This window comes from Lepus europaeus, chromosome 12 (genome assembly GCF_033115175.1).
Source record: "Lepus europaeus isolate LE1 chromosome 12, mLepTim1.pri, whole genome shotgun sequence".
Lineage (NCBI taxonomy): Eukaryota > Metazoa > Chordata > Mammalia > Lagomorpha > Leporidae > Lepus > Lepus europaeus.
In genome coordinates this window covers 11576891-11600007 of record NC_084838.1, presented here as the reverse complement: position 1 = coordinate 11600007, position 23117 = coordinate 11576891, and the positions used below count along the sequence as shown (strand labels likewise).

At 43.6% G+C, this 23117-nt stretch overlaps 1 protein-coding gene across 2 annotated transcripts in view; it reads left to right on the top strand.

The window, feature by feature from the left end:
• Positions 1-23117, top strand: part of MRRF (mitochondrial ribosome recycling factor) — a 63120-nt gene that overhangs the window by 12553 nt on the left and 27450 nt on the right. The window contains exons 3-5 of one of the 2 annotated variants that reach the window (XM_062207621.1): positions 2166-2321; positions 7274-7392; positions 15335-15426. In XM_062207621.1, the coding sequence (XP_062063605.1) occupies positions 2166-2321; positions 7274-7392; positions 15335-15426 (367 nt within the window). The remainder of the gene's footprint in view (positions 1-2165; positions 2322-7273; positions 7393-15334; positions 15427-23117) is intronic. The other variant, XR_009867589.1, reaches the window with a different exon arrangement.

The following is a 23117-nucleotide window of genomic DNA, read 5'->3' as shown; positions in this document are numbered from 1 at the left end:
GTTTTGATGGTTACCCTTAATTTCTCTTTTTACTTTTATATAGAAATAAAAAAGCAGATTAGAAAATTCAGCTTTTGTAAAAATGCAATTTGATAATCATCAGAAACCAAAATCACTTGTGTAACCAGCACCCAGATCAAATTCCTAGCATGCCAGTGCTCCCTTGTAGTAAATGTCACCCTGTGCCTCTACTGATACACATTAGTTTGTCTGTTTTTACACTGTTCAGTGTGTGTTCTCTTCCCTGGCTATTGCGCTATACAGTGTGTTTTCTCATGTATGTCTTTGCGCAATATCACGTTTGAGGTTCATTTAAATTCACCTGTGTATTTATAGATTATTGTCTCTTGTGGTTATACTGTTTCATTCATATATACCATCCATTTTATGAATGAAATTATTATGAATAAAGCTGGTGCTGTGGCTTAGTGGGTAAAGCAGCTGTCTGCAGTGCCAGCATCCCATATGGGCTCCGGTTGGAGTCCTGGCTGTTCCACTTCCGATTCAGCTCTCTGCTATGGCCTGGGAAAGCAGTAGAGGATGGCCCAGGCCCTTGGACCCCTGTACCCATGTGGGAGACCCGGAGGAAGCTCCTGGTTTTGGCTTGGTGCAGCTCCGGCCATTGTGTCCATCTGGGGGGTGAACCAGCAGATGGAAAGACCTTTCTCTCTGCCTCTGCCTCTCTCTAACTCTGCTTTTAAAATAAATAAATAATTTTTTTTAAAAAAGAATATAATTTCTATGATGGTTTAGACATAAAATCAAATTTTATTCAGTTCCCAGTGCTGTTGGTTTTCTAAAATATAAGCCATTGTCACTACCATTAATAGTGTTTAATGTCTCTGAACTACTGTTATTCCTTTTGTTTGTACCGGCTGTTAGATACTGCACATATCCTTGTCTTACTATTCATTTTTAGTTTTTTAAAATTTGTGTTTATTTGAAAGACACAGAGACAGAAAAAGAGACAGTTTTCCCATTTGCTGGTTACTCTCCCAATGCCTGCAATAGCTGGGGCCTGGGCCTATCTGAAGCCAGGAGTCAGAAACAGAATCCAGGCCTTCCAGCTACTTGAGCCGTCACCTGCTGCCTCCGCGGCTGTGTATTAGCAGGAAGCTGAAATCAGGAGCAGAGCCAGGGCTTGAAACTAGGCTCTCTGATACAGGCTGCAGACATCCCAAGTGATGTCTTAACTGCTAGGCCAAATGCCATTCTGGTGGTTTTAAATAAATTAATGTATTTCTCCATTCCCTTCATTTAGAGTTTATGGAAATGGTCTAATGGAAAGTTTGAGTTTAAAACTAGACAGATCTGGAACTAGACCTTTTTTTTTTTTTTTTTTTTTTTAATTTGACAGGTAGAGTTATAAACAGTGAGAGAGAGGGTTAGAGAGAAAGGTCTTCCTTCCGTTGGTTCACTCCCCAAATGACCGCTACAGCTGGCACTGCGCCGATCCAAAGCCAGGAGCCAGGTGCCAGGTGCTTCCTCCTGGTCTCCCATGCGGGTACAAGGGCCCAAGCACTTGGGCCATCCTCCACTGCCTTCCCGGGCCACAGCAGAGAGCTGGACTGGAAGAGGAGCAGTCGGGACTAGAACCCTGTGCCCATATGGGATGCCGGTGCTGCAGGCAGAGGATTAACCAAGTGAGCCACAGCGCCGGCTCCTGGAACTAGATCTTGGCTTTACTATTTCCTGACCTGTGACATTAGGCAAATTATTTTGCTTTTATCTTTTGTTTATTTTTCTAAAAAAATAAAGGCATTAATTCACTATGGGTTCTCTGCCATGTAGATAGTGCTCTTTTAGATATATGAATGACTTAAGGTGTGCCCTCATAGCAACTTTGTAATTTAGATATTTTTACTTCTCTTTTACAGATAGGGAACCTGGTACTCAGAAAAATAGGGTAACTTGCCCACAGACCATAGAGTTAGTAAGCATTATAACCAGGATTTTAACCAGTGTCTGATGATAAAGCTTGTGTTTCACTAATGTGTGAGAGAGTGTTCAGCGCAATATTGGGTACCTACTTGACACTCAGTAAATGTAGGTTTTTTCCCTAGTACTGGCATTTTGCCCTACGCGGAGTATATACTTCTTCACCAACTGCTTATTCTCTTTGTTTTTCCTTCTTTTCTTTTGTTTACTGGATGTTGGCTTTCTAGCTAAAGGGAAAGGACAGTCCCAAACCAGAGTAAATATTAACACTGCCTTGGTTGAAGATATAATCAACTTGGAAGACGTGGATGAAGAAATGAAATCTGTGTTGGAAGCACTCAAGGATAACTTCAATAAGACTCTCAATATAAGGACCTCACCAGGTAAGTGACTGCTGCAATATTTTGGGGAGGGGTAGAAAGAGCCTGACTTTGGCAGAGCTGAGTTTTGTGTTTTGATTATTTGAAAGGCAAAAAGAAACAGAGAAAGACAGAGATCTTCCATCTGCTGGTCCACTCCCCAGAGTCCCCTATTAGCCTGAGCTGGACCAAGCCAAAGCCAGGATCCTGGATCTCAGTCAGGATCTCCCATATGGATGACAGGAGCCCAGCTACTTGAGCCATCAGCTGCTGCTTCCCAAGATGTGCATTACAGGAAGCTGGAACTGGGAGCAGAGCCAAGATTCAAACCAGGCTCTCTGATATCGGATGCTTGCATCCCAGGCGGTGGCTTAACTGCTGCACCACGTGCCTACTCCATAGCTGAGTTTTTTTTCCCCAGCTTTGTAACTAACTGATGACCAAGAGTAGTTCTTTTGCTTTTCTGGTCCTTGGTGTTCTTGTCTGTTTCCTACTGTATAGCTCTGGGGGAGGGATGGGTATTAAAATAATGGTGTATAATGGTTCTAGCATAGTTCCTAGCACATAGTTAGCGGTATATTTATTTATCCTTTCAGCAAGTATTTGTCTACTATGAACTAGTTGTTGTGCTAGTACATGGTAGTGAACAAAAAGTCATGGTCTCTGCTCTTACGGAATTATACTCAAAAAATGTGGAATTTCTTTGTGACTACATTTAAGTCCTGACGTCTTTAGTCTGATTTTTCCAATTTGTGTTTTTACTGGAAACTGAATGGCTGCAAACCTGCCCACCTGAGTCATTTCTCTACCCCCGAGCTTGACCAGGAAGATGCTGTTTGGGTTAATAACTTCCTGAAAGTGGCTTTTCTAAGTGGGAAATGTCAGAACTGTCTAGGAGAACTGTTTGCAGATGTGATGAGAAGTGAGTCGTCAGCTAATGGTGCAAGCATGCAGGAAAAATCCAATTGCTGTTAAATTGGCCTTTTGCAAATTGTCATCATGCCATAGTCAAGCCTGGGACCCCCTCTGAAAGTATCTCATGGAACCTTGGCTGCTTCCACTCACATAGTTTGTAAGGAAATTAGAAAGTACTTCATGACCTCGTTCTTAAGAAAAGCAAGTGAAAAATACACAGCTCCAATTAAAAACACTATCAGAAATGTACTAAGTTCATAGATGAGATCCAGTGTGAAATCAGAAGACCATTCCCATCATTTGTCAACCTCTGGACTGGGGCATTTCTGCCTTTGCTGACAGTAGAGCGTGCCATTCAATCTCTCCCAACTGTTTATCTTAAACTTGCTTATTATTTTAGGTATGAAACTGATAAAGTGCTCTGTCTCCCCCGTGCTTTCTGGCCTGTTAACATTCTGCAGCCGAAACCAGAGAGCGGTTTGAGGGGAGCTCAGGGGGAAACGTGATACTTAAAATTAGCCAGCAAGCTCCACTCTTGTTGAACTTAAAAAGACGATGGGCCTGGAACAAGGATGGAAGTGTAATTTGTTAAATGTTAACCTCTGAGAAAATGAGGGACAGGAATGAGATTGAGGGAGATTCTCGCTGGGGACAGATTGAGGGGAAAGGATTTGATGCATTATGTCGATACGGATTTAGGGAATGGGAACCCCCGCAATTGCACTCTGAAAAGCCTGAGTTGGGACTTCTGTGGCAAGAGGTCCTATGGTAAATCAGGAAGGCTGAACTAAGATCCATTTTCAAAAGGCCTCCTATTGGTATTTCCTCTTTGCTTCTTTCTCTTGAGAGCTATGTTTGTTTAATGTTCTATGTAGAACTTGGGATCATGAAGAAACTGGGGAGGCAGGTCAACCTAGGCCAGTCTTTTTTGCCAGATTCTTCCATATTGTCTTTCATTACTCTCTGAAGCAGCAGGCACTCTTCCTCATACGTTTCCCTCTATCCACCAGCAGTCTATCTCCAAGGTAGGTGATACCTTTTAACAGTTGTTCAGGACATTGGTTCAGGACATTTATGTGTTTGTTCTTGTCCTCTTTCCCTTTTGTCCATCCATGCGTGCATTCATTCATTCATCACAGCGTTACCGAGCACTTCACCTGTGCTGAGTACTTTACCAGGTGTTGTGGATACAGAGGGGATAGACACAGTTCCCAACTTTCAGGAGCCTAGAATTCAAGGTGGAGGGAGGGACAAACAGGTAAGTTGGAGCCAGCACTCTGCCTTAGAAGGCTGTTGTGGCCACCTGGGGAGTGAACCAGTGGATGGAAGACCTCTCTCTTTCTCTCTCTCTGCCTCTCTGTACCTCTGCCTTTCAAATAAGTAAAGTCTTAGTCTATCCCATGGGAATTGTCCAAAAGGAGTATCACATATTTGTAAAATTTGATTTCACTCCCTTTTATTTTTTTTAAGATTATTTATTTGGAAGTCAGAGCTACACAGAGAGAGAAGAGGAAGAGAGAAGGAGAGAGGGAGAGAGAGGGAGGGGGGGGTGTCTTGTATCCACTGGTTCACTCCCCAGGTGGCCACAACAGCTAGAGCTGAGCTGATCTGAAGCTAGGAGCCAGGAGCTTCTTCCAGGTCTCCCTCGTGGGTGCAGGGGCCCAAAGACCATCTTCTACTGCTTTCCCAGAGCAGAATCGGAAGTGGAGCAGCCTGAACTTGAACCGGCGCCCATATGGGATGCCGGCACTAGAGGTGGTGACTTTACCTGCTATGCTGCAGCGCTGGCCCACTGCTTACTTTACATAATACACATTTTCATGAACTTTTTTTTTTAAAGATTTATTTATTCATTTGAAAGAATTACACAGAGGGAGAGAGAGATCTCCATCCACTGATTCACTCCCCAAATGGCTGCAACTGCCAAGGTTGTACCAGGGCAAAGCCAGGAGCCAGGATCTTCATCCTGGTCTCCCACATGGGTGCATGGGCCCAGACACTTGGGTCATCTTTTGCTGCTTTCCCAAATACATTAGCAGGGAAGTGGATTGGAAGTGGAGCAGCTGGGACTCGAACCAGCACCCATGTGGGATGCAGGCAGTGCAGACGCAGCTTAACCCAGTATGCCACGGCGCCAGACCCATCCATGAACTTTTTAAAGAACTCCTCATAAGTGCTTTTCATATATTTCATTTATTCTCATAAAAACCATGTAGGTATAATTTTTATGCCCCATTTATAGATTGGCACACAACGGCTCAGAAGATTGAAGGGATCTGCCTAGGATCACACTGTTAAGAAATGGCAGAGTTTGTATTTGAGCTCATGTCACTGATCTTCAGAATCATGGATTTTGCCAATATGTTCCTGGCTAATGTCTAGCTTGTGATGACGGTGAATCTGGTTGAGTATTGCAAATAGCCCTTTGACCAGAGTGTGGTACTGGATTATTTGAACACATATTGATAGGACAACTACAATTTGTTTTAAAAACTCCTCCCTTCCACCCTTTTCTCTTTGTATCTCAAAAGGAGACATCCATGAGTGCTTCAACAGTGAATGGTAAGGATTGTCTTCTAGTTTCATTTGCATAGGAAATCAGAGAATTTGAATAATGCACCTTTCCATCTGTGATTGTGGCTGTACTGCTTATTTCTTGGATTTCTGAAATTTTTGCCAGGGTTTTCTAGAATTCAGATATGGATAAATGTCAAATCCAGGGTTAACAATGAACTTAATATAAGGGTACTTTAGAAAGCTTATGGATAATGGATTAAAAAGTAAGTTTATTTTTGGAGCAAACAATTTTGAAATCCATGGGTGCTCATAGTTTTTGTCTTTTTTTAAATGTTTATTTTTTCTTCTACCTGAAAGGCAAAACAGCAGAGAAAGAGAAAGAGAGACTGACTGAGACTGAGAGAGCTCTTCCATCTGCTGGTTCACTCCCCAGTTGTCTACAATAACCAGGACTGAGCCAGGCTGAAGCTAGGAGCCAGGAACTACATCCATGTGGGTGTCAGGGTACAAAGCACTGGAGCCATCATCTTCTGCTTCCCAGGATTTTTTTCTTTTTCCTTTTTTAATGGGCTTCTTTCTGAAGAGGATTTAGGTATCAAAATCAAGGGTAGCATAAGGGAATGGTTCTGAACTTTATGTGTCAGAATCAGCCTGATGAACTTAAAAAATTGAAGTCTCCCCAGAAATCACAGGCTCCATAGCCTCTCCAGAGTTAGAGTCTGGGGTGGGGCCTAGCAATCCAAGTCACAAAGCCCCTGGCTGATTGTGTTGCTGAGCAGGATTTCTGTTCCACTTGCAGAAAGACCTTTGACTGAGATAAGAATAAAGCACAGCTGAGTTTGGGTCTTGGCTCTTGATGGTTTCCTTTTGTTAGCTCTACGCTCTTGGCCCAGTTATCCTTCTCTCTAACCTGGAAAGTCAAGAGAATAATGCAATGTCAGAGAGAAATTGTAAGAACTAAAAAGGCTACTATGTTTATTATTTTGGTATCTTTTATATATTCGATTGTCTATATTTAGCTAAAACCCTTTAGCTAGAGTCCTCACTTTAATCCTGTAAGATAAGTTACCTTATGTCTGAATTGGAAACCAAGACACAGAGAGGATAATCGAACTGGTCCCATGTTTCACAGCTAGTAGATGGCAAAGTGGCTGGAGGAGGGGTGAGGGGGTCTGAGTTGGGGGTGGGTGGAGTGGAGGAGGGAATCAATGGATCCACTCTTTCCACTTTTAGCTCTGGAAGTCTTGGGTCACAGGAGACCCCTCAGGTTCAGGTGGAGAAGGAGGGGTGGCCACCCCAGTGGCAGGTAGGAAATTCTAGCTTGGTTCTAGTAGTGTCAAGCACTTTCCATCACTATCAGTACTGCTCCAATAGAAGTGCTTAGAACAGTCTTATCACATTGATAAGGGATCCCTAAGTGTGTGTGGAGTCTGAATTAAAAAGGGGGTTAGCAGTGGGGCTACTAAGGTCCTAAATTTTGTATTGTAATTCTAAGACTCTGTAATTTTAAAACATTTTTATTTTTTTTTGTTTGTTTGTTTTAGGATCCCTTGATCAGATTACTGTGGTGACTGCTGATGGGAAGCTTGCTTTAAACCAAATTAGCCAGATCTCCATGAAGTCACCACAGCTGATTTTGGTGAATATGGCCAGCTTCCCAGAGGTAAGGGGGCCTTGCTGAAAGGGTTGTTCTCTGCGTTCTCCTTGGGGATAGAGGAGGCTGGATCACATCAGGAGGATGCAACAAGAGAGAAGACATAATAGAGGGAACTTAAGGATAAGGAAAAGCTCTTTCCTATTTCTGAATACCTTCTTTGTTAAGCTCAAATGCTGGAGATCAGGCAAGAAGTTTGAAAACTGAAACAAGACTCACCTACAAAAAACAATGATGGAGATGCAGTGTTTGGCATCTGGCCAACATGGCAGGGCGCTCTGGAAAATTGGAAAGGCTGGGCTGTACTTGTGGGAGGGCCTCTGCCCAGCTCCTGCTGATCACTACCAGGCAAAAAGTGGGCCTGGTAATGAGTGTTAGTGGATATTAGGATATTTTTATTTCCAGAAAATCTAGTAAACTCAAATTATTTTATGAACTTTGTCAAATGATGACTAGTTCCCTTTTTTCTTAAGACTGTGAGATGAAACATACTAATGGGCCAGATGTGGCCTGAAGGCCACCAGTCTGTGACATCTGCATTAGTATTTGGAGCAGATCCTCCAGAAACTCACAATCCTTTCAAGTTAGATTGACTTGAAGAATTGAATGGAGCACAGTGCTCTCAAGACAGGAAGGTGGGTTACATTAGATCATTGCAATCTTGAAGCTTAACTATTTTAAGTCTAGTTGAGGAAGATGAGTAGGCTTTTCCTTATTGGTCCACTAAGAATTGGTCTGGATTGGAAGTCCTAGTGGACCCGGGATCTGGTCCCGTCTCTGCCACTAACGGGCTGTTTGACCTTGGGCAAGTTGGTTCTCTCTCCCGGCCTCCATTTCCTCATCTGCTAACATGAAGTGAAGGAACCTTCCAATTCTGGTCATTTCAGTAGTTCTGTCCAAAAACACAGGCCATGGTTTGGAGTCAACAAACTAGGCCAGAGAAGAGAAAGGGAAGAAAGCAAGCCCTTCCTCAGCACACACATTCATAAAATAGAGCTGTGCCAGGCACACTTGTGGGGTGCTGTCACCACGACCCCTCTATTCGCCTTACTTCTGCCAGAGTGAGCTGTTGAGAATATATGTTGGAGCTGGTGTGGTATAGCAGGTTAAGCTGCCGCCTGCAATGCAGCCCATATGGGCTCTGGTTTGAGTCCCAGCTACTCCATTTCTGTTCCAGCTCCCTGCTGATGCACCCGGGAAAGCAGTGGAAGATGGCCCCAGTCCTTGGGGTCCTGCATCCGCATGGGAGACAGAGATGAAGTTCCTGGCTCCTGGCTTCAGCCTGGCCCAGGCTATTGCAGCCATTTGGGGAGTGAACCCACAGATGGAAGTTCTCTCTCTCTGTCTCTCTCTCTTTCTTTCTCTCTCTGTTCTGCCATTTGGTGAGTGAATAGTGGAAGGAAGATCTCTCTGACTCTCTGGGTAACTCTGCCTTTCAAATAAATAAAATAAATCTTTAAAAAATATGTTGAATCACATAATTCTCATACTTTAAATTTATTAGTGGCTTCAATTAATCTTTAAGAAAAAGTGAGAAATCCTTACAGTGGCCTAGAAGGCTTTGCATGATCTGGCCTCTGTTAGCCTCTTCAGTCTTGTGCCCTTGTCATCCTGAATTTTTCTTTTCTTTTCTTTTTTTTTTTTTTTTTTTAACACTTTTTATTTATTTGAATGGCAGAGTTACAGAGAGGCAGAGGCAGAGAGTCAGGGGGGTGGGGAGAGAGATCTTCCATCTACTGGTTCACTCTACAAATGGCTGCAGCAGCTGGGGCTGGGTGGATCCAAAGCCAGGAGCCTGGAGCTTCTTGTGGATCTTCCACACAGGTGCAGAGGGCCCAAGCACTTGGGCCATCTTCCACTGCTTTCTCAGGCCATAGCAGAGAGCTGGATTAGAAGTGGAGCAACCAGGACTGGAACTGGCACTCATTTGGGATGCCAGCACTACAGGCGGCAGCTTAACCCACTACGCTACAGCACCGGCCCCCTGCACGGTGTTCTAACCTTGCTTGTCTTTCAGTCCCTCACACTCCTTTGCGTCCTAGGCTTTGCCTGTACTGTCTGTTGCTGGCAATGCTCTTGTTTGGCAAGCTGCTACTTGTGTTTTTGGATCGTAGCTGAAATGTCACTTTGGCAGGGAAGCCCTCCTTAGTTCACCCAATCTAAACTCTTCTTCCACACTAAGCTTTCTCATACAGCATATTTTTTTTCCTTCATTGCACTTATCACTCATTAGTTACACATTTATTTATGTGTATTTTTCATCTCACTTGTGTTGAATTGTAAGCTTGGAATATAGGCATTGGCTAAGTTGTTCATTGTGTCCAGCATCAAACACAGTGCCTGGCACGTGGAATCAGTCAGTAAACTCTCCTTGAAGGGATGGGTACTTGTCATTAGGTTGAGGGAAGAGAAGCACTCAGTGCTGGTGGTACTGAGGAGCGGAGAAAGGGAGGAAAAGAGAACTGTCACCTCTTTCCTTTTCTGGCCCCTCTGAGCTACTGAGGCCTCTCTGCCTTGTTCATCTAATCCCATAGGCACTGCAGGCCAATTTAGGGAATAGCCTCCTAATTACACAGCTTGAAGACCTCATCAGACAGATTGCCTTTCAGAGCCCGCCACTTCTGTTATTAAATAGCAAATGATATTCACAGAAGCAGCTCCTGATTGGCTACCAGAGCATCTTAGGAGGCAGGAGGAGATATGAACAACCTAATTTTTTCTTAGGAAGTTGGAGTATATCTTCATTTTTTTTTTTTTTTAACCAAGGCATCTTTGCCATTTCTCCAAGTTGAAATTCAATGGATTTTGAAAAAATTTTGTACAGGCATCTCAGAGAGGTTCATTTGTAGGGACAGAGTGAGGAAGTGTGAGTTACATTGTCTTTTGAATTCCTTTATCTCATCTGGTGTCTATATTAAACAAATAGCTCTAACTAAACATTTCCTTCCTCTAGCTTAGACGCCGTCTATAGAGTACCCAGGTTCGAAGCTTTAAAACGCTGAGCTAATCCTCTCTGTGTTTATGTAATTCCTTTCTGTTTCACATACCGTTGGCTTTTTTTTTTCCAAACCTGAGCGTTTCTGTGTCATGCTGCAGTGACACAATACAGATTTACATGCATAATCTCAGTGCATTGAAGACAGAACACTGTGTTGCATTTGTTTAACATGTGTCCTGCTTGATAAATGATACACACAGTTGCTGCCTTGTATGAACTTGCCTGCAGCTAGAGCTAATGATGGGAAAGAAAAGAAGGGAGTAAAAACCCTTGAACAAAACAAGGCAAATGAAAAAAAAAATCAACAGGCTCTGTAACACTTTTTGGAAGGAAGAGAGTTAATGTGTATTAAGTGTCTCTTGTGCTGCCAGTTCCTTTCTTATGTTTATTTCATACGACCAGCCCAGGTGCTCTGTAAAGTTAGGTATTACTTAGTCCATTTTATCCATGAGGAAACTGAGGCTCAGAGTAGTACCCCTTCGAGGTTCGCACTGTTGTCATAGAGCCGGGATTTGAACACAGATCTTTGCTGGGTGTGATTGCCTGTGCTCCTTTCTCCATTCACTCATTAATTCAACACATATTCTTTGATTCCCTTCAGTTGATTAGGTTCTATTTGAGGCACTGGGAATTCAGTGTTGACTAGAAGAGACTAGGTCTCTGCTTTGGTATACCTTACATTCCAGGTGCTCATTGAGGTATAAAGAAAATGGAAGGCCAATAGTTGATATAATTCTAACAGAGTTGACATGAATCTAAATCCTCAAGGACTCATTCACCTGTCTACACAAGTTTCATGTCTTTAGTCCTTCAGAACTTAATAGCTTAAGAATAGCAATGGTATGGGTTGGTGTTGTGGTGTAGCAGGTTAAGCTGCTGCCTGTGCCATTGGCATCCCATATGGGTGCCGCTTTGAGTTCCAGCTGCTCCACTGTTGATTGAGCTCCCGCTACTGCACCTGAGAAAGCAGCAGAAGGTGGCCCAAGTACTTGGGCTCCTGCCACCCACATGGGAGACCAGGATGGAGTTCTTGTGGCTCCTGGCTTTGGCTTGGCCCAGCTCTAGCTGTTCAGGCTAATTTGGGAGTAAACTCAAGGATGGAAGATCTCTCTCTGCAACTTTGCTTTTCAAATAAATGAAAAGAATGGCTATGGTAGAAACTGCTGATTGATCATAGACCTCTTTCCTGCCCGACTCCATTTGGAGTCTAGAGTCTTTCTCAACACAGTACTCTAAACAACCATAATCAGTTGGCCAGTGTTGCCCTTTGAGAAAGTATTTGGCCTGGGGTACTGGTGAGCATACCACCAATGGGAATAAAAGCTATGGATAAGAGATAGAAACGTCACAGGAATGTATTCCTTTTTTTTTTTTTTTTTTTATGTCTGAACCATAGTGTTTCTGATATGTTGGGAAAATAACTCCAAGTCTCTGAGGTTCTGCATTCTACCATGTCAAACCAAAGTATACATATCTAGAATATGTTAGAAGAACAATTTCTTTCAGTAGGTTTCTTTGCAAAATGGAAACTTTGCTTGATTAACATATTTTTCCTGTATATGAAAAGACATAGGAAAGTTTAAGTATAAAGTAAGCAATAAAATGAACTTTGTAATAGATCTGAGCTGTATCATTAATATATTTATTCAATAAGTTTTTACTGAGCACTTACCTAGTCCCTGGTACTGTGTGTTGTACTGGGAAGGTGTAACAGGTATAACAGAAACACAGTCCCTGTCCTGTTTAGTGTCAGCACTAGTTGCTCTTGTGCCCACAGAGAAAGGTAATATGGAAATTCTTGGGCCAGACTGTGAAGTAGAGGTGGTGGTGATGGGATGTTGTAGTGGGAGACCATTGGTCATTTAGTGAGAAGCCACCGAAGAGGACTGGGGACACTTGAAATCGGCCTGTTCCTCCAAAGTAGAGATTTCCCCCTAATTGTTAACTTTGAAAATCTATTTCATTTTATTAAAGGAGGATGACAGTTCTCTTGTAGAGGAAAATTAATTTCACTTCCTTATCCAACTCTTTTATGTACGTTGGCCATGCTCTTTATTTTTTTAAGATTTATTTATTTATTTGAGAGGTAGAGTTACAGAAAAAGAGAGGGAAAGACAGAGAAAAAGGTCTTCCCTCTGCTGGTTCACTCCCCAACTGATTGCCAGTCTGGAATCAGGAGCCAGGAGCTTCTTCCTGGTCTCCCATGTGGGTACAGGGGCCCAAGCACTTGGGCCATCTTCTGCTGCTTTCCCAGGCCATAGCAGAGAACTGGATTGAAAGTGGAGCAGCGGAGACTTGAATTGGCACCCATATGGGATACTTGTGCCCCAGGTGGAGGCTTAGCTCACTATACCACAGCACCAGCCCCATGCCCTTTATACACCAGACCTAGTTCCAAATTATTTTTGGCTATTAAAAAAATCAAATTCTTTATGTAACAATTACTGAATGCACTGAACTTTGGCATCTGGAAAAAAATACAGAGTAACATCATGGGACTGAATCTTCATTTAGCCTTCCCTTCACTGTGCCAATAACAGAAAGTACGATTTGTGGGGTTCTTACTCTATCTTTTGGGTTCTCAGGGAAGACCATGTCTGTGCTATAGAAAATAGAGGCTGTACTTGATTGTCAGAGAGCCCTTCCAGCTCTGATTATCTGGTTAGAGATAACTAGTTTAAGAACTTACTAGGGGCTGGTGCTGTGGCGCAATGGGTTAAAGCCCTGCCCTGAGGCGGGGGTGCCGGTGCTAGTCCTGGCTGCTTCACTTTTGATCCAGCTCTCTGCTATGGACTGGGAAAGCAGAGAAAGGTGGCTCAAGTCCTTGCGCCCCTGCAACCACATAGGAGACCTGTAAGAAGCTCCTGGCTCCTGGCTTCAGATCGGCGCAGTTCCAGCCGGCCATTGCAGAGTGAACCAGCGGATGGAAGACCTCTCTCTCTGTCTACCTCTCTCTGCAACTCTTTCAAATAAATAAAATAAATCTTAAAAAAAAAAACTTAACTATCAGGCTGGCACTGTGGTGTAGTAGGTTAGTCCTATGGGTGCTGGTTCTGTTCCTCCTCTGATCCAGCTCTTTGCTATAGCCTGGGAAAGCAGTAAAAGATGGCCCAAGAACTTGGGCCTCTGCGTCCGCATGGGAAACCTGGAGGATTCTCCTGGCTCCTGGCTTTGGATTGGCCCAGCTCTAGCCGTTGCAGCCTTTTGGGGGAATGAACCAGTTATTGGAAGCCCTTTCTCTTTCTCTTTCCCTCTCACTGTCTGTAACTCTACCTCTCAAATGAATAAATAAAATCTAAAACAAAACAAAACAAAACTTACTATCTGGGGGACAGATTTTGGCCTGTTGCTTGAGATGTGTTTAAGATCCCGGTTCCCACATTGGATTGCCAGAGTTGGACTCTGAGCTCCAGCTCCTGATCCCAGCTCCCTGCTAATGCAGACCTTGGGAAGCAGCAGTGATGGCTCACGTAACTGGGTTGCTGTCACCTATGTGGGAGACCTGATTTGAGTTTCTGGCTTCAAGCATCGGTCTCCTGGCTGTGGCTGGCATCTGGGGAGTGAACCGAGTATGGGCTCCCTCCCTCTCTGCCTTTCAAATAAATAAATACTTAACAATAAAAGAATCCAGTTAAGGAAATAATTTACTATTTTAAGCAGTGGCCACACCGTTGGAGTCTTTGTACAACCTCCCAAGGGGATTGTTCATCTGTATGTGGATGGTTGTTTGACCTTATGGTGACAACTTATAGTTGAAGAATTAAGGTCATTTGAAAAATGGATAAGCTTTTTAGGTACCTCCTCCACAAACAATAGCAACAACAGCAGACACCTAGTAAATTAAAACAGGTGTGTATCCACCCCCATTCATTCAAACCAGAAACTCGAGAGGAACTCCAGGCCCAGAGTTGCCAGATGAATACAAGTGATGTGTACTGGCTCTGGTCAAACCTAAAATTCTTTTGAAAATGTCAGAGGCTTTGGTTTCATGAATTCCACATTGTTGTGCCAATCTCTTTCTGTCTCTCTTCCCCCATCTCTCTCTCACACACACACACATGAGCACGCACACATACACACAGCTTTCTTGTTATCCTTTACAAATCAGGTGTGGTTGTAGTTATAGTGTAGCTTAAATGTGAGGTGAGGCGCTTTGAGAAGTCAGCGTAGCAGTTGACAATGGGCACGCTGGTGAGCAACCCTGCCAGAGGAGCCCTGAAGGACATCAGGACAGCAGCTACATGAGGGCATCGACTCCGCTTTGTGTGAGGGTTTGTGGGTTCTTACCTTCGTAGGATGATGACTGGGTGTTACCATGTGCGAGCACAGAGTGAGAGGTCTTGCTCATGTTGTCTGCCTGTCTTCTGAGGTTCAGGTGTCACAGGGTCTCAGATTGGAACAGAGGCTTGCAGCTTCCTGTTCAGAAGAACTATTTTTCCTGTAACGCACACCAGCGGATTCATTGCTCACTCTGAAGACGTGAGTGAGTTTGGTGTGAGTGTAGATGCGAATGAGTTAAATTTATTTACTCATTCCAAATCGGCACTGGTACATTTTGAGTGTAAAATGTCAACTGGAATTTTTAACGTATGAAATCTTTCATCTGTCTTTACACCAATCTTTGCACAGACCAGCCCCCCTCCCTTGAGGATTTATTGTGGTTTTGATCTGTGTTGCCTCAAACCATTGAAATCTTTTCAAAGAAGCAGAGCTGTTTTCTTTTTATTTTTTCTTCTCTTTTTTCCTCCTGCTGTACACTGGTACCAGGAGTGGACATAGTTTGCTATTCAGCTTGATCAAAGCACTCTACACCAATGTAACTTCCTGATCTTACTGGTAACAGAACTAAATGTTTCCATGTTCTGCCAAGATGGGTTGCCAGTTATCGACGGAGGGCTTGCATCTGGTAATAATTATTTACTAATTCTGTTTACCTTTTGATCTGGTTTTCAGTGTACAGCTGCAGCTATCAAGGCTATAAGAGAAAGTGGAATGAATCTGAACCCAGAAGTGGAAGGGACATTAATTCGGGTACCCATTCCGAAGTGAGTTTGTCTGAAATTCACATATTTCAGTGAAATGAGGTGACTGTCCTTGGAAAGAAACCAATGCCCCACTGTGCTGTTAAGCTGATAGCCCGCCCTACTGCCCCTTTCATCTTGGAAAGCTTCTTTTGAGACCCAGTGTACTGATTTGGAACTATTTTTGAGTGCCTGTTGTTCTAGAGGCTGCGAATGTAGCAGTAGCTTGAGAAATCCCTTGTCCTCATGTAGTTTGCATTCTGGTTGGAAAGAGAGGACAAGTAGGTAAATAAAATCATTCCAGGTAATAAAATGCTCTGAGGAAAGAAATGGCAATGGGCTTGAAAAGAGATCTTGGTGAGGGTAGTGGTGACAAGCAACTGCAGCCTGAAGACTCCTGAAGGAGGTAACATTTGGGGCTTACGTTGTGGTGCAGTGGGTTGAGCTGCCACCTATGATGTGGCATCCCATATAAGCACCCGTTCTAGTTCTGGCTGCTCAACTTCTGATCCAGTTCCCTGCTAATGCACCTGGGAAAGCAGTGGAAGATGGCCCAAGTCTTGGGTCCCTACCATACACATGGGAGATCTGGATAGTGTTCTTGGCTTTGGCCTGGCCCAGCCCTGGTTGTTAGGCCATCTGGGGAGTGATCCAGCAGATGGAAGATGTCTCTCTCTCTCCATAACTCTGCCTTTCTAATAAATAAATATTTTTTTTTTAAAAGAGGTAACTTTTTGTGGAGAAGTAAATGATGAAGAATAGCTGGCAGAGGGAAGAGCATTCTAGACAGAGTGAACAGTAAGCACAAAGGCCCTGAGTCAGAAGTGAGATCAGCGTTTGTTCGTGAAGAACCATTAATCCCTGCTAGTTGAGTTTTAGACATAAAAACAGAATATTAACTGTATTAGTATATAGAACTTAAAATTTCAAATGAACAAAAAATGCTGTGTTCATTTTTAAATAAATAATAATAAGAAGAAGACAAGATCATGGCATGTTTGGGAAAGAAGCCAGCATGGGGCAGCCTCCAGGAGAGAGTGGTAGGTGCGGGTTGTGCCTGCTGGGAAAGGTGCCTTCTGAGGAATGGGGCTTTGTTCTAGGTGCAGCAGAAAGCCACTGATGGGGTTAAAGGAGGGGCTGACCTGATCTCATGTGGACTTCTCGAGGGTTTCTCTGGCTGCTGATTAAGACAGAGAATACATGGGACAGGTGAACCCAGGAAGTCGGGATGTGGCTCCCGCAGCTCAGATGAAACCTAAGTCTTCTCAGATTTCTTGACAGGAGATTTAAATTCCTCTTAAAAAAAAAAGTGAATTTGAAATACAGAGTTGCAGAGAAAGGGGAGACAGAGCTCTTTCACCTACTGGTTCATTCCCCAAATGGCTGAAATGGCCTGGTCAGAAGCCAGGAGCCAGGAGCTTCATCTGGATCTCCCACGTGCGTGACAGGGGCCCAAGCACTTGGACCATCTTCCACTGCTTTCCCAGGTGCATTAGCAAAGAGCTGGATTGGAAGTAGAGCATCCAGGACTTGAACTGGCACCCACATGAGATGTCAGCTTTACCTGCTGCACCACAGTGATGGCCCTAAATCCCTTTTCCCACAGAGACTTTCACATACTCATTGAATTAATTTGTTTGATCATTCAAAAAATATTTATTAAGCAGTAACTACATGCCAGGTACTTTCCTAGTTGTTGGGGTATAGCAGTAAACAAACAGCAAAAGGTCCCCATCTTCCGAGGCTTACCTGATAGATGATGAGTAGGCATGGCAAGTTGAAAAGCAATGTGATGCCAACGTACCTACCTAATACAGTGTCAAGTGACGGTAAAGACTATGAGGAGGGTAAGGAAAGTAAGGAGATCGACTTGAGGGCTTTATTATAGATAAGGAGGATCCGAAAGGAAACAACGTTTAATGAATATGAAATGAATGCAGCTTCCAAATAACTAGGAGGGAAATTAAGTCTAACTCGAATCAAATGTCTTTTTATGGAGTTATCCTGGATTTTTTATGTTGCCTCATTTGTCATATGATCCTTGTAAAGTAGGTTTTGTCCCCTCTCCAGGTTTGGACATTTAGGTTCAAAGAAGTAAACGGTAAAACGATCTCTCCAAGGCCACACTACTTGTGCTGAGGCTGGGCCCTAACCTCAGGTGTAGTTGATTCTAAAGCCGCAGGATGTGCGCAGGCCTCCAACAAGAAGTAGTCCCAACACCGAGAATCCAGGAACTTTCCCTGCTGAATGTTTTTCTGACTTGGGGCCAGAAAATGACTGTCTTGTTCTGCTGTGTTCTCAGTGCTCTGTAAGCTGAATTAACATCCTGCTTTGAAAGCAGGTATCTTACAGGTCAGAGAGACTTGGATTCAAGTCCAGTACCCGTTTGCTTGGTCACTTCATCAGTCTGCTCAGTGAATTCCCTGAGAATGTCTCTGGGCCAGGCTCTGTGCTAGGGATGTACATACCCACACGTCCTGCACATACCTTGCCTTCTTGGAGCTCACAAGCTGTGTGCCAAACCCCTTGTTTACCTCTAGCTAATTTGTGGAACTTCCTAGGACCCACAGTTTGCAGAGGAGAAAACTGAAACTCAGAGAAACTAAGGGACTTGCCCAAGATCACAGGGCAAGGAAGTACGGCAGAATTAGAATCCTGATTACTCCTTGCATTTTCTTTGCAGACGGTAATTCAGCAAAGTGCTAGGTATGCTCGTGGACCTTAGAGGTGAGATTTAGTAGTGGAATAGATGATAACCAGAGGTTTATTTCCTAGTTCTTGCTGTCCTGACTGGGAAACCTTAGACAAGCCACTTAACCTCTCTGAGCCTCTGTTCCTTCATGTCCCATGTGAAGGGTTGTCCTCAGTGGCCTGCCAGCTCCCTTCTGAAGTTCCAGAGTCCTGAGACCCCATCAATTTGTGCTGCTTATTGCCTACTTTAATTCTTAGAGTGGCCTGATTGAGAATCACATTTTCTTTCAAAGATATGGTTGAAATAATAGCACCCCTACAGCCCCGCAGGAGTTTATGATTGCCCTGGGTGCACAGCATGTAAGTTTGAAGAATCCGTGAGTTTAACTTCAGTTTCCAGGGACATAGACATAGGGATCTGTCGCATTATTCTCCACATTATTTTATCTTTTTAATGGGTGTAATCCAAGAGAAAGTTGATGGACCCAAACCGCCTCTCCTGCAAAACTCATTTTTTATACACTTTCTTCCCTTTGACAAGGTGGTGGGGTCATGAGGCCCCTTATTGAGTTGTGCGTTTGGTAGTTTTCCAGATAAAAAACGAATAATCTGTTCTTTATTATGGAGGCTGTGTCATGTGAGAGGAGAAAGGCTGATTTAGAAGGAAGAGGACTGAGGTTTCTATGTGGTTTTGGCAGTGACTTCCATATGACTCTGGGCGTATCACCCAGCGGCTTGCTGACTTCTAGCTCCTTATTGGTAGAACAGTTGAAATAGTGCATAGTGATAGGCAGAGATGCAGTGACAGTGATAGAGAAAATAGATTAGCTAATGTGATTTCCTTAAACTATGTGACTAGAAGATACTAATGCTATTTCAGTGGAGCTTCAATTTGTTATATATCTATCATTTTAGGATAAAAAGGAGGAGCAAGCAAGGGAACTAATATGTTGAACACCTACTATGTGCGAGGAACCGCTATGTGCCTAATGTACACATGGAAAGTCGAAAAAAGTATAAAGGTTAAATGTGTGCCTTGGTGTCAGCTAAGCATGAAATTGAGTTCCAGACCTTCTACTTTTTAGCTGTGTGACAGTGGCAACTTTCTTTGCCTCTCTGAATCTCACAGAGTTCATCTATAAAATAATAATTTATGGATTTTGCCTTACATGGTTATTGGAAGATTTCAGTGAAATAATGTTCATGAAGCTTTTGATACACTGAGTTAGTGCTAAATGTTACTGTTTCCTTTACTCCCTTCACAAATGTGTGGTCCCTTTTAGGTGCGAGGAAACAGATTCAGAGAGGTGAGCCATCGACTCCAGGTCACACAGCCAATAATTGGCAAAGCTATAAGGAAGAGAATAACACATCACAGTTCGCGTTAGGAGTTTGTGATGTGGGGGGAATGAGAAGCATAAGTTCCTAGGATCAGTTTCTAGTTATAATATTTCGAATGTAGTTCCAGGAAACTTTGCCTGTCCTGACTGATTGCGCTCTTCCTCTGCCTGGTGACACCTGTAAGTTGGCATTTTTATCTTCACTCTGAATGCCTAGAGCTAAGTTTTATTTTCAGTCACAGCAGATTTCAAAGTGATTACGTCTCCCTGTTGTGCTGCTCTGATTCTTGCGTTCCTGTTTAAGTGAGTGTTCCGAATATGTGACTCTTACTAGCTCACTCTGCCTCTGAGCTTTTGAGAAGTAGGTGGAAGATAATCCTAAATCGATAACAGCCCACATGGGAGCCTACGTGGTCCCCAACACAGGCCTTTCTATGGCCTCTGAGAAACAGCTCTTGTGGCTTCATGTACATTTTCATCCTGGCTGTCGTCTTCTCAGGTGAAATGCCACCAGGCCCACGAGGCTCTGTTTTTGCTTGTTTGTTTGTTTTTAAAATTTATTTGACAGGTAGAATTCTAGACAGAGAGAGACAGACAGAAAGATCTTCCTTCCGTTGGTTCACTCCCCAAATGTCCACCATGGCTGGCGCTGCGCCAACCTGAAGCCAGGAGCCAGGTGCTTCTTCCCGGTCTCCCATGTGGGTGCTGGGGCCCAAGCACTTGGGCCATCCTCCACTGCCCTCCCGAGCCACAGCAGAGAGCTGGACTGAAAGAGGAGCAACCGGGACTAGAACCCGGTGCCCATATGGGATGCCGGCGCCGCAAGGCGGAGGATTAGCCAAGTGAGCCACGGCTCCGGGCCTTTCTTCCTTCTTATTATCGCTTTCTGTGCACTAATTTTTTTTTATTTAGTAAATATAAATTTCCAAAGTACAGTTTATGGATTACAATGGCTCCCCCCCCCCCCATAATTTCCCTCCCACTTGCACCCCCCCATCTCCTACTCCCTCTCCCATTCCATTTGCATCAAGATTCATTTTCAATTATCTTTATATACAGAAGATCGATTTAGTATATATTAAGTAAAGATTTCATCAGTTTGCACCCACACAGAAACACAAAGTGTAAAATACTGTTTCAGTACTAGTTATAGCATTACTTCACATTGGACAACACATTAAGGACAGATCCCACATGAGAAGTAAGTACACAGTGACTCCTGTTGTTGACTTAACAATTTGACACTCTTGTTTATGGCATCAGTAATCTCCCTAGGCTCTAGTCATGAGTTGCCAAGGCTATGGAAGCCTTTAGGGTTTGCCGACTTTGATCTTATTCCGACAGGGTCATAGTCAAAGTGGAAGTTCTCTCCTCCCTTCAGAGAAAGGTACCTCCTTCTTTGATGGCCCTGTTCTTTCCACTGGAATCTCACTCGCAGAGATCTTTCATTTAGGTCTTCTTCTTTTTTTTTTTTTTTCGAGAGTGTCTTGGCTTTCCATGCCTAAAATACTCTCATGGGCTCTTGAGCCATATCTGAATGCCTTAAGGGCTGATTCTGCCCTTAATAGCACTCTGAGCCAGAGTGCTATTTAGGACATCTGCCATTCTATGAGTCTGCTGTGTATCCCGCTTCCCATGATGGATTGTTCTCTCTCTGGGCACTATTTATTAAGCACCCATCTGAGAGTTGCAGTACCCCGAGGACTGAACTGAATGCTTTAGACTCGCCTCCAGATACTCCCAGCAACTCTGTGGGTGAGAGGATATTCTCAGCCTCAGTTGGCTGCTGAGAGACCAGAAGCTCATCAAGTTGATGCCCATTGCCAGATAGATAGGAAATGGCAGAAGCAGGGCCAGAATCGGGGTTTTTGTTGCTGCCTTTCTTCCTGTTCTTTTCTCCTGAAAGATGATCTCCCTGGAATATGTTTTTCACTTTTTAAATAGGAATGTTGAAAAGTTTTGAGCAGCAGTTTATTTTAATCAGGCCAGATTTTGGCCTCTGCCTTATTTGTATGCCCCAAGACAAACACACCATCCCAAACTCATTGTTTTACTAAGATGTCAATGAGAAAGCCACCCTAGGTGGGGTAGGGCTGTTTGGGTCGGCGATTGTTGAGTTCGTGTCTGGCTTTAAGTGACATTAACAGGAAATCATGAATTCACGCAGAGAAGACAAAGGCACACATGATCGACTCTGTTCCCCGCTGAAGCTGCATCCTTGTCTTCTTCTGTCAGTGTCCGCATAGATTTTATTTTAAATCAAGCTAACTAAAAATTAAAATATCTGTTCTTCACAGGGAACCACGTTAGCCATTTGATTTTCTAGGGTTTTCTATGCAAGGCCATGTATGTGTATCTCCTCCATTTTTCTTGTAAGGATTTTGGATTATATTATACATACTGTTACTGCACTTTTTTTTAACTTAACAGTATATCATTGCTTTCCCTGATGAGACTTCTTCACTCTCTTAAGGCTGCTTAGTGTTCACATTTTACACGTAGCACGAACCAGTTTCCAAATGTCAAATGTCTGGGTTTAAATTTCTTCACTTTTCTTTCACTTTTTCCTCACTGCTGAGGCCTCCCTCCCTGTTCTTCCGCTGGGAGTGGGAGGTTGGGGAAGGAAAATTGGGCAGCAAGTGAATGTGCAGGGGAGGGGCCTCAGTGTTGCTCTTGCTGCTCCTTGCCCGAGGGCTTGTTTGCAGTGTGCTCCTCAGGGCCACACTTTCCAGACACTGGGTTTCAGGGCCAGATAACCATCAGCTGCACTCACATGAGCCCTCCACCATCAGACCCACACTTTCTGTCACTGTTTACAGAAACCTACTGGGGTTGAGTATCTCCCCGCCCCCTGTGAGGCAATACTAATATCAAGCAAAATGACCCTGTATTGAGTGCAAGCTAAATTCTAGGTCCTTTGCTGTATTATCTAAATTGTTTTGTTCTGTTATTACATGTGTTTTTCGTCTTTAAAGATTTTATTTATTTGAGAGATAGAGTTACAGAGAGAGGGAGAGACAGAGAGAAAGGTCTTCTATCCGCTGGTTCACTCCCCAAATGGCCACGCTAGCCGGAGCTGGACCAATCCAAAGCCAGAAGCCAGGAGCCAGGAGCTTCTTCTGGGTCTCCCATGTGGGTGCAGGGGCCCAAGGACTTGGACCATCTTCTACTGCTTTCCCAGGCCATAGCAGAGAGCTGGATTGGAAGAGGAGCAGCTGGGACGTGAACCAGCGCCCATAAGGGATGCTGGCGCCGCAGATGGAGGCCTAGCCCACTACGCCACAGTGCCGGCCCCATTATGTTTGTTGGTTTTATACATAAGCAAAGTAAGCATGAGAGAAGTTAAATAACTTGCTCAAGTGTGTTTAGCTCGTAAAAGCTGAGTTGAGCAGGACTCAACACTTGGGTCTGTTTGACTTTAACATCTGTATCCTTGCGTCTGTGGACTTCTAAGAGTATGTTCTGTTTTTGTTTTGTGTTTACTTGTTTTTGTGTCAAGGGTCAGCTGTTGGTACTTTAAAATTTTAATTATATAACCTAACTATATTTAGTTTTAACTTTCAAATAATAAAATGAACCCATTGCAAGTGTACATGATGAGTTTTCGCAAATATAAGTGACTCTGTAACTGTCATTCCCATCAGGATGTAGAGCTATTCATTCACCCCAGGGAGTCCCACTCTG